Source organism: Pogona vitticeps, chromosome 3, assembly GCF_051106095.1.
Source record: "Pogona vitticeps strain Pit_001003342236 chromosome 3, PviZW2.1, whole genome shotgun sequence".
NCBI lineage: Eukaryota > Metazoa > Chordata > Lepidosauria > Squamata > Agamidae > Pogona > Pogona vitticeps.
Window position 1 is genome coordinate 225758928 of NC_135785.1, and position 11570 is coordinate 225770497.

Here is an 11570-nt window from a genome sequence, read left to right on the forward strand (position 1 = left end):
GCTTAGAATATGCAGTATTAAATATACATTTTGTCTATCAACACTTTCTGGTATTATACCTAACAGAAAGAGCTCTGGCCTAAAATCTACATGCCTTTTGATTATTTTAACAAGCCATGTATGTATTTTGCTCCAAATTTTTTTGCTTTATCACAAGTCCACCAGAGGTGATAATAGGGGAAACTTGCTTCGTACTGCCAAAAACAAAATCGTAAACAGGCGTTATTTTCAATGGATTTCTGTTCCAGTTAACATTAGAACCAAGGCATTTGTAAACCGAGGTACTACTGTATTCTGAGTAAAGTTGCTCTTGAGCCGTGACACACAGACATCTGCAGACACTTCCATAAAAAAACCCAGTAAGGTTCTAAAAGAAAAACATAAATGTGTGATCAAAATACTGCATTATGGAAATTGACTCAGCATTAGCTCTATTTACTAAGAACACTTTAATCTTTTAGGCATGAAACAATGGAAAAACACTATAATGATCTACAGCTAATGTATAATTCCCTGAATAAACAAAACGAGGCCATAAAAATGCAGAATGAATTACTCAGGCAACAGCAGGACAAGTAAGTTCACTTTTAAAAAATCAAGTTAAAAGAATGGTATGTTTCAGTGAAATGCTTTGGATTCGATCAGAACTACTTAAAGCAGCTTTTAATATACTTGGAAATGTTGTGAAGTGCCTTTTTCCCCATTGTTCTCAGTTTTATCAATGATTGTGTGCTGGTTTTTTTCTCTGGAATAATAAAACTGTGAAGATCATAATCAAAAGAGCCAAATGGCTTTGCGGTGCAGTGAACAGGAAATTATTTAGGCAGAATCCCACTGGGAAGGAAACATTGCACCTAATGGTAATTGCACAAGCAGGTCGCATTTTTTGACAGGATGTTTGTCATGTGACCAATTTGGCAACTAGTGCAACACTAGTCATGCAAGTAGACCCCTCACCACAGGGCAGAAACTACTGGTGCAATTATTGTTGTGTGCATGTTTTTAAAAACAAGTTTCTGTTCAAAATGGTACCCTTAATGAGATACAATTATGCTTTAATCTGGAATGATGATCTCCCATGCCCATATTTTTTTTTTGTGAAAGCCCCTCAGAATATACCTAAACAGCTTTTTAAAACTATATAGATGTAAAACCTCTGAATAATGTTTGGAAATAATGTAAAAGTTTTGCAAAGAAGAAATCTCAAGAAAGTGCTTATGCACACAGGAATGTAATTTTTATAGGAAGAATTTCATAGTAGTGAAATTTCTCCCCCCAAAAAGTTCTGACATTAAATTATGACCCTTGATTTTTGCATCTGAGATATTTTCTCAAATAGTAAGAAATAAGTACCATATAGTAACAAGTAACACATAGTAAATGCCTCTGTTCTGAATTGACAAATTCAAATCCAATTCTCTTTTTTTAGCGCATATAGCTGGGTTCCTATTCAAACAAATAAGAATATGGTGGTGGTGGTTCTGTGTTCATACAGTTATTTCAAAATTAGACTCATTTGTTGTTTCCTTACATAGGTTTTGGAAGGGGAAAAACCCAGCTGACGTTAATGGCAGTGGAAAAGAACAATGCCACAATCTTACCTTACAGTAAAAGTGTAAGATAAGATCTGTGGTTATTTTATGAGACTTTCTAATGTATAAAGTTTGAATGTCAAGTAAGATAAAGAAAAATTATACATCTGCAGGATTGTTTAAATAGAACTAATAAAAAACAAAAACAATTTTTTTTACATAGCAACTTCTAGTGCAAGACCATAAATTGCAAATTTTAATGGTGGTTATTCGTTGCCTTTATTTTATGGAACATTTGTTTCTAATTCTTTAGAATATGTAGAAACATTTTATTATTTCATTGATTAAAGGATAATGAATTCGGGGAATAGAAAACTGATTTTTAAATAGTAAGCTCAAGTAATGGTTAAATGTTGATGAAAGACTTTTCTTGTTCATTCTTTTTAATAAGTATGTGCCATCATGTCAAATCTGACTTAATGGTGACCCTCTGCAAGGATTTTCCAGGTGCAGAATGCTAAGAAGTGATTTGCTATTCTTTTCTTCTGGGGGCAGTCTGGGACTGTTCAGCTTGCCCAAGGTTATAAAGGCTGGCTCTTGGAAGTTCCTTACTGCTGTGTCTTTCAATTTTTCAGAACGGTTGCTCAGTTGCTAGAAACAGAAGAGCATAGAAAAGAGTTGCACAAACAGTTGCAAGATAAAGATGCGAAAATATCAAGTAAGTGCTGAAGAATTCTGACTTTCTTAGGTGTGTTGCTTTACAGTTCAGACCTGCAAAATGTATTTGTTACTCTTTGAAAGCTGCAGTCCTGTGTTACCTGAAGGGCACCGTATCCCAGTCATTGTAAGATTTTCTGCATCTTCTACAGTGTTAGAGACCTTAATCTACTTTTGGAGCGGAAGGGCAAATGTTGTGTGTCAGCTTTCAGCCACAAGAAAAATCTGCAGCTGTTTCCCTTATGCTAGGGAGCACAAAAAGAAGGGAAGTGAATGAGGGCAGTACATGAAATTATGTGGAATGATGGAGAATGAGACCAACTGTGGAGCTGGCATAATTCACTTCACTCCTTAGACATCAACAGAAGGAAGCAGTAGGTCTATTCAGACATTATTCCGGAAACTTTGGAAAGGCTGAATGGGTAATGGCAATGTAGAGACCTGTGCCCATGTCGTACACCTCCTGGAAGTCATTCAGACCTTCATGCCATTCACCTGAATGAAACAGAGCATGTAAGAACATTCATCTGATGTTATGGTTTCTGGTCACAGGATCTGTGCTCTTATGAAGGTCTGGGTGGGCTGGCAACATTTGGGGAGGGGGTACAAAGTTCACATGTGTCTCCACCATCCATGCAGCCTTTTCACTAAACAGAACTAATGTAATTAATGGGGAGAAAACAAAAAAGCAAAGCTTAAAAAATGAGCCCTTCCACCTGCCCTAATGGCTTAGGTCCATCAGTGTCTGTCTTTGAATCTCCCTAGTAAGACTGTAAACCAAGGGGATTGCTGTGGACATACAAAAAACTTATGCTAGTTCAAGAAACAGACCATTACGGGTATACTCAAATAATGTAACTTCTTTTGATAGATGGATTCCCAATTGTAACTTGCAGTTTCCAATTGCTCTTCTGTAACATTGGTACTATTGCAGTAGCTTGGAATCTTTTGTTGATTCACATGTTCTTCCTTTGTTGAAGAACAGCATTTTATGTTTTAGGCCTAGGGCCAAAGCTTCAGCTCAGCATGCTGTAATGATGCAGGAATGTTGTCAGTGCTGGTAAATGGGAGTTCTCTAATAGGGAATGTTCAGTGTATGTCATAACTGCAGATTTGTACCAATATCATCAGTGACTGTTTCATCTCTCTGAAGAATGGTAGTTCATGGTTCAAAAGGCAGCAATAATTGTTGCAGCTACAGTCCGTACTGCTCATGTAGTGAACAACTTGTGGTTACAGTAATTAATTTAATACAAGCAGCTTCCTAGAATAAATTGTGATTCTTTTTTTCAGGTTCACATAGCAGTATTTCTGAATTTACCATAAATAAGCTTTGACAGCAGGAAAACTCTTGTGTTATCCCTTTGAGATCAGATGTCTCAGCATGTTTCTGCAACAGAGTGCAAAATGTATCTTTGCTTGGATACTGAAACACCGAAAACTATATATCAAATGACAGCCATTCAGTAGGTGGCAGTGCTGTCTAGCTAATTTAATAGTAGCCCTGAAGAAATGTTGATGGTTGCTTTTCTGGTATCTGGCAAAGAATTCAAGTTTTTCTCTCAAAATTCTTCAAAAGGTTTACAACAAAAGGCAAAAGTTCAGGAAGAAAAATTGAGAGTCAAGCAGAAGGAAAAAGCAGATATGGAGGAGACCATAGATGTTCTTAGAAAAGAACTGAGCAAAACAGAGCAGGCAAGAAAAGAACTGAGCATTAAGGTAAGTTATTTGGGGGGAGTCTATGCCACATTTAGAAAAAGAAATTAAAAGTACTGAACTGGTGATCATTGCTGTTGCAAGTACTACTGTGTAAATGGTGTAGGAGGAAGCTGTCATCTTATATTCATTTCCAAATGAGTATGCCCCACTGAACTCAATGCAACTTTTATTTTTAACTTTTATAGTATTGTACTATAAGTAAAATAACAAGGAATGGGACTTGAAGCAAGTGGTACGTTTTCATTGTTCTGTGTTTTGCAAGCTAGATACTAAGGTAGATAAAAGTGAGGCACTCTGCTTCTAAATGTAGTGAATGTTTTTCTTAAAATTGAAATCATAGTTTTCTCAAAATATTCTGGTCACTTTGGATTGCAATTTGGGAGTGTATTTTCCTTCTCTATGAATTATCACATCTGTTGGTAATACTGGCAAAAGCATGCCTGTTTAAAAAACAACATATGGCAATAAGCCCCAGTTATGGAGATGTGTGTTTCCACTTTATGAATTGTTCCTTTTGGATTGAACAATGAATTAAAAAGCAGACTCTTCTGGCTTGCTTGCTTGTACTGATGGTACTGTGAGTAAACAAGGCTGGATTGATTCATGCTCATCAATAATTTCATTAAATACATGTTCTGTAAGATTCTGTGGTGAGTTTTTCCCTAACAGCCATATGAGCATAGACTCATTTTATGTATCAGTCATCTGTGGTTTGTCATCTAGAGACATATACAATAGAATGCCTGTATCTGCAGGATCAGTATCCAGTTTTCAGTATCCGCAATGGGGCTTGAAACCAATCCCCAGCAGATACGAGGGTCCTACTGTAACAGGCAAATAATGGTTTAAAAGCGCTTGCATAACTCTAGTTTGCCAATTACCCATATTTTTCGCTCCATAAGACACACCTTTCCATAAGACGCACCCGTTTTTTAGGAGAAGAAAACAGGAAAATATAATCTGTTTTCTTCGCTCCATAAGATGCACAGACTTTCCACCCCCCTGTTTTGTGGGGAAAAAGTGTGTCTTATGGTGCGAAAAATACGGTAAGATGTCACATCTAAATGTAGTGAACAGCAATGCTGGTTAGCAAACAGATCCAGTTTGTTCTTTTTATATGCCTCCTTTCTCTAAAGCTCAAGGATACTGGCTGTTCTTCCCTCTTTAATCCTATGACAGCCTTGTAATGTAGGTCAGATTCAGACAGTGACTAAGCAGGATCACTCAGCCTTGTGGCCAAGCAAGGATTTGAACACAAGTCTCCAGAGTCCTAGTTCAGTACTTTAAACACTGTACCTCACTTGTTTTCAGCACAGTTGTAGGCTATGGTTTCCCAATTTAAATATTATGCTAATCACTTTTCTTAACCATGTTGTGATGTGATAGAGGAGTTAAATCTGAGTTTCCTCCAGTTTACAAAGTATGCATGTTGGAGAGTTTGACCTGAACAGTATGTGATATGTATCTTTAGGCATCTTCTTTGGAAGTTCAGAAGTCACAGTTGGATGGACGACTTGAAGAAAAGGAGGCCTTAATCAAATTCCAGCAAGAAGAACTGAATAAACATTCTCACATGATAGCAATGATACACAGCTTGAGTGGTGGTAAACTAAGTGCGGAGACAGTGAATCTCAGCCTGTAGAATATGATTTTCTAGTGCTAGATTTCATGAAAAAGAACCAATCAAATAAAAAAATCCCACTTTTGTAGAGAGTTCTTTATGAAAAATAGTATATTATGTGTTTCTGCAAGAAACATACCAACTTCTGTGCATGTTGACAGTAGTGCTACCCCTGCAGCTGTCAGCTACTGTGTAGGCCTTGTTTCTTGTTTAAACAAGAAATAATTTGACATACTTTTGAAAAGGAGTGAGAGATCTTCCAGATATACAACATTACAGTAACGGAAGCTAGTTTGGGGTGGGGTGAAATTTTCACTTTTAAACTATTTTATGAGTATTGATTTTTAAGAATTGTATGTATGTAGAATTTTGTACAGTTACTTAACACATAAACACAGAAATTAGAGGGAAAATACACAAAAATTGTATGTATTCCAAAATATTTTTGAAGTAGCATATTAGGCAGATTGTAACCACAATAATAAGTATTAAATTGAATGTGCAATTAAAATGTTCTGGCCTATTGGAGTATGTGGCTCCAAAATCTATGTCGACAGGGGGGGGAAAACCCATGGGTTTGCATAATCAACTTTATTTCATCTTCTAATGTCAACTGCCATTCGTTTTATACTCTGCCTTTTAGTTATTCAGATTTTTGAAAATATCTGTTTTATCTTGAACACCTACACTGTTGCTATTCTTTATATCGAAGATCTGTAGTGTCGGTTTGAATCTTCATCATATAGTTACAATTTGCTACATTTGAGAACATTTATTACTTTTTCAAATTCTATACATTTGTAAATGAATATATGAATATTTTTAGAGTAATGAATTTTAATAAGAATAAAAATTAGCAAATTTAGGTAAAGGCAAAGGCATGTATTTAGTAAACTATAGAATTTTAATGCATGAAACTTGATGGTGATTAAGAATATTAACATTCTGAAAGAAATTCCACTTAGAGTGCATTGATGTTAAGCCAAAATATCAACAAGTACCTTTAAACTTAAGTCTTCTTTTACACATGCAACTGATGCTTTCAATTATATTTTGAAAGCTGCTTTTATTGTCTCTAATTCAGTAATGGTGTTTGACATTTTAATGAAATATTTATTATGAGCTTATTTTTGCAATTGTCATTTTATACTTGTAGATGGCACCATTTGTGTCTGGGAAGGGAAATAAAAAATCAGTTTCAGATTTGTGTGTGTGTACTCTATAAATGTACTTGACTTAACACAAAAATGTTTTTTATAGATCGATGATAAAATCAGCTTCCTTTTTTCAAAACTGATAAAAAACATTGTTTGCCCCGGCCATCAGGGTCTCATTCTCATAAAGGTGATAGGTTGTTTTCAAACTGTATTTCAGACAGCAAGTGATAGTTGATGTAATTGCTCCCACAAGTAAAGGCTTTTTAGTGCTCCAAAATAACTGATTGATTTACAAACCTTCAGGTTTCAAGAAAAACTTAAAAATTAAGATTCTGGCGTTCCCTGCTCTCCGATATACTAGATTCCTGTGAGTAATTTTTCCCCAGTGAGAGTGTAGATGTTCAGCCATGCCAGTCTTCATATGCAGTTTAGTTTAGATAAAAAATGGAGTAGGGGAATGTTGTGGAGCCAGTATTTCCACTGATAGAACTGCTTCCGCAAGCAGAATAAGGAGAGAATTACAACTCCTGCTTCATCCAAACACACACACACACACGCACACACACGAAACCCCTTTGCTTTTTGACTGGAATCAAAGAACATGGGGGGGAAGAGGAATTTTAAAATTTACCCACCATTACCCAATAAATTTGTTGTTGAACACAATTTTAATAACTGTTTCTTCATTTTCAGGTTCAATATCCACATCTTTGGTTAGCGTGTTTTATTTTGTGAATGATAATTGCAAGGTAAATATGGGGCTGTTTTGCAAGGCTGACTGCTAAGGCATCCGCTTTTAAGGAAAACTTTTGTTTTAAGAAAAATGTATTAATTGCAAAGAATATCTATTTTGATATCTAGTTTGATCCTGACTACTTCCATGGTACAGTTTTGGAATATTTGTCTGAAAGGCTGATGGTCGGATTCCAAAAGATCTCCTGTATGGAGAATTAGTGCAGGGAAATCGCCCCCGAGGGAGACCACAGCTGCGATACAAGGATATCTGCAAGTGGGATCTGAACGCCTTAGGAATGGACCTCAACAGATAGGAAATCCTGACATCTGAGCGTTCAGCCTGGAGGCAGGCAGTGCATCATGACCTCTCCCAATTTTAAGAGACCCTTGTCCAGCAGGCTGAGACAAAGAGGCAGTCACAAAAACAGCAAAATCAGGGAGCTGGCCGGGACAGATTGTATTTGTCTTCAGCGTGGAAGGGATTATCACCCTCGAATTGGCCTTATCAGCCACACTAGATGCTGTTCCAAGTCCTCCATACAGAGCACGTTACCATAGTCTCTCGAGACTGAAGGATGCCTAATCTAATTTAAGGGGAATTGATTCAGTGGGTATGCAGGTGAAAACTTAGTTGTGGAATGAAAATCAGTGGAAATTTTATTTTAGAGATAAATTGTTTTGGATGTTCAGTGTTTGTGCCTGGTATCTTGACTCTGCCTTGAATATTATGAAAACTAATATTATGAAAACTTTTTTTGTTTTTGTTTCTGTCCTGCCTTTCTCTTAGTAAAGGACCCTGTACGTCAAAGTATCTTTGAACATGTTCTTCAGTTGCTCTGAATTTAGGAACGACAGTGGTGCCCCGCTAGACGCTTACCCTGCATGACGTCAAAATCGCTTGAGATTTTTGTGATTGCTATGGTTCCAATGGGGGAAATCCGCATTACGTTGATTAGGATCCTGCTTCGCGAACCGTTTGTTCGCTAAACAATGATTTTTCCAGGTCCGCAAAATGGCTTTCCAGCCGGCTGCTTTCTGGACCCCTGCTTCGGAATACAGCAATTTTAAACAGCTGATTGGTGGTTCTCTATGAGCAATCTTTGCTGGACGATGAGGTACTTCCCCATTGGAACGCATTGACTGGTTTTCAATGCATTCCAATGGTTTTTTTTTTTTTTTTGGCTTGACGATTTAGCTTAACAGCGATTTTCCTGGAACGGATTATCGTCGTCAAGCGGGGCACCACTATACTCTGTTTCCCTGAAAATAAGACAGGTCTTATGTTAATTTTTGCTCCAAAAATGCATTAGGGCTTATTTTCGGGGGATGTTTTATTTTACAGTCATGTCATATTGTGGTTGCTGCACAATGGTGGAGGGCAGGGTTCCACTTAACTAGGGCTTATTTTTGGGTAGGGCTTATATTACGAGCATCCTGAAAAATCTTACTAGGGCTTATTTTCAGGTTAGGTCTTATTTTCGGGGAAACAGTAGCAGCTTTATTCCAGGATCCTTTTCATAGCAGAATCAAATGGTGAGGAACAAGGCGTGCTTAAAATACATCTTTGCAAAATAAGGTAAATACTGTATGCCAAGATAATGTCTTCAAAGTAATGACAGCTACAATGCATTTTGGGCTCTCCCTCTAGTCTGCATTATGTTATTAGAAACTAATTTTGTCAGGAGGCAGCTGTTGTCTTGGCTGGACATTACTGGAAGATATCTGGGCATATTGTTTATGTTAGTATTCAAGAGTAACATTTCAACTGTCTTATAAGAGCCGAACGGCTTTGACATCTGAAAGGAAATAAAAGGGCTTCGTAATTTCAGACTCTAAAGGCTTGTATGATAAGCTCTGAAAAACAGCACTTAACCAGTTGCATTAGGTTCTAGCCTCACTGCATGAAGGAAAAAAGGTCAAGGGCCTCTGCTGTTCCTTTATTTGTGTTATATCAAATGTCCCCTTTTCCACTTGTCTCCTGAGGACATTGCTTGCAAATACATTTTAATGTATTTTTAACCCATATTCAACAACTGAAACCAAGATTCTGCTGATTCTAAGCCTTGTCCATATTTTGGATGCCATCCATTCCTAGAGTACCCCATGCAGGCAATCTAATGAGGTGGGATGTAAAGCACAAGAATTTATACCACAGTAAGTACTTAATTTTCGTATTTCTCTGTGGCATTTGCAAATAATTTATCCAGAAAATTGTCATGAATATGAATATCAACAAGAAACACAAAACAAATAAAAATGAAATAAATAAATAAAGGTAATTCTGACTTACCACTCTGATGGCAGAAAGTGAGGAGGAATTAAAGAACCTTGTAATGAGGGTGAAAGAGGAGAGTGCAAAAAACGGCCTGAAACTCAACATCAAAAAAACTAAGATCATGGCCACTGGTCCCATCACCTCCTGGGAAATAGAAGGGGAAGATATGGAGGCAGTGACAGATTTTACTTTCTTGGGCTCCATGATCACTGCAGATGGAGACAGCAGCCACGAAATTAAAAGACACCTGCTTCTTGGGAGGAAAGCGATGACAAATCTTGATAGCATCCTAAAAAGCAGAGACATCACCTTGCCAACAAAAGTCTGCACAGTCAAAGCTATGGTTTTTCCTGTCGTGATGTATGGAAGTGAGAGCTGGACCATAAAGAAAGCAGACCGCCAAAGAACTGATGCCTTTGAATTGTGGTGCTGGAGGAGGCTATTGAGAGTCCCCTGGACTGCAAGGAGGACAAACCTATCCATTCTAAAGGAAATCAACCCTGAGTGCTCACTGGAAGGACAAATCCTGAAGCTGAGGCTCCAGTACTTTGGTCATCTCATGAGAAGAGAAGACTCCCTGGAAAAGACCTTGATGTTAGGAAAGTGTGAGAGCAAAAGGAGAAGGGGACGACAGAGGATGAGATGGCTGGACAGTGTCTGTGAAGCAACCAATATGAAATTGACAGAACTCCGGGAGGCAGTGGAAGACAGGAGGGCCTGGCATGCTCTGGTCCATGGGGTCACGAAGAGTCGGACCTGACTAAATGACTAAACAACAACGAATTCTGACTTGCAGCAGTCCTTTTCAGGGTTTTCGAGCTAAAGTATACATAGAAGTGTGTTTCCGTTTTCTCCTGGGGGTGTCAGGAACCGTGCAGTTTGCCCTAGGTCACACAGACTGGCTCTACTCACAGGAGGTACAGTGGGGAATCACATTCCCAGCTTCTGGCTCTGCAGCCAGATCCCTACACCACTCAACTATCCAGCCAGTTCTTAAGGACTAACTGCTATATTTTAATGTGAGCTTTCATGGATCAAACCCACTTTTTAAGACAAATATGGAGACTCCTCCTGTTCATACACAGACTGCCATGGAAGGCTTAAAGAACCCAGCAGCCAGGAAGCTAGATAGAATTTCAGATTAGGTTTTAATGCTGGCATCACTTTGCTGTGTTGACTGGTTTTTCATGAAGCTGATGATGCTATCATCAGCTTGTTAGCAGAGTGACATTATTTCTCTTTCCTCTACCTTCCCTTAGCATAGAAAATATGTCAGTGTTGTTTTTCCCTTTTAAATTTCTGAGTTAGACATAGGAGAAAACACAATGCCTTTGCCTGGTGGAGTTAGAGGTGCAATGTGATTTCCTATTTTGAGGAGTTTTTTTTTAGCACCTCCTGTCGTTTCCATTAGGGAAGTAAACAACTACAATAATGCCTGTAGCAAACCCCACATATATTTCAAAGCAAGAGGAAAAGGCTGCTTATGAACTGTAGGTATCTGACCACGGCAGAGATAAAACTGCAGTTCAACTCTTCAGCCAAAGCAAGGGAAAACAAAGCAAGCTTTAAAGACAATGTTTCCTTTTCCATCCCAGCTTTACAGACATTGTTTTCTAGGTAGAGGGAAAACAAGAGGATTTAGGTGCCTGCAAGTGCATTATGGGAATAAGGGAGGGGGGAGGAGAGGAGGAAAAAAATTCCTTTCTCCATCACCAAGCTCCCTAGCACTACTGTGAAAAGAGCAAAGGATATAAACCCAGTCAGCAGAAATCCACTACAATTAAAGATGAGCAAATGCATAGTTTTGAACTACA

General features: G+C 38.0%; 1 protein-coding gene across 1 annotated transcript in view; it reads left to right on the forward strand.

Moving 5' to 3' along the window:
- The window catches only part of CIP2A (cellular inhibitor of PP2A), a 33674-nt gene extending 26884 nt beyond the window's left edge, over nt 1–6790 (forward strand). Inside the window, exons 18-21 of the mRNA XM_020806379.3 lie at nt 462–575; nt 2168–2250; nt 3829–3968; nt 5440–6790. Coding sequence (XP_020662038.3) covers nt 462–575; nt 2168–2250; nt 3829–3968; nt 5440–5610 — 508 coding nt within the window. The 3' untranslated portion in view covers nt 5611–6790. The remainder of the gene's footprint in view (nt 1–461; nt 576–2167; nt 2251–3828; nt 3969–5439) is intronic.
- The last annotated feature ends 4780 nt before the right edge of the window (nt 6791–11570 follow it).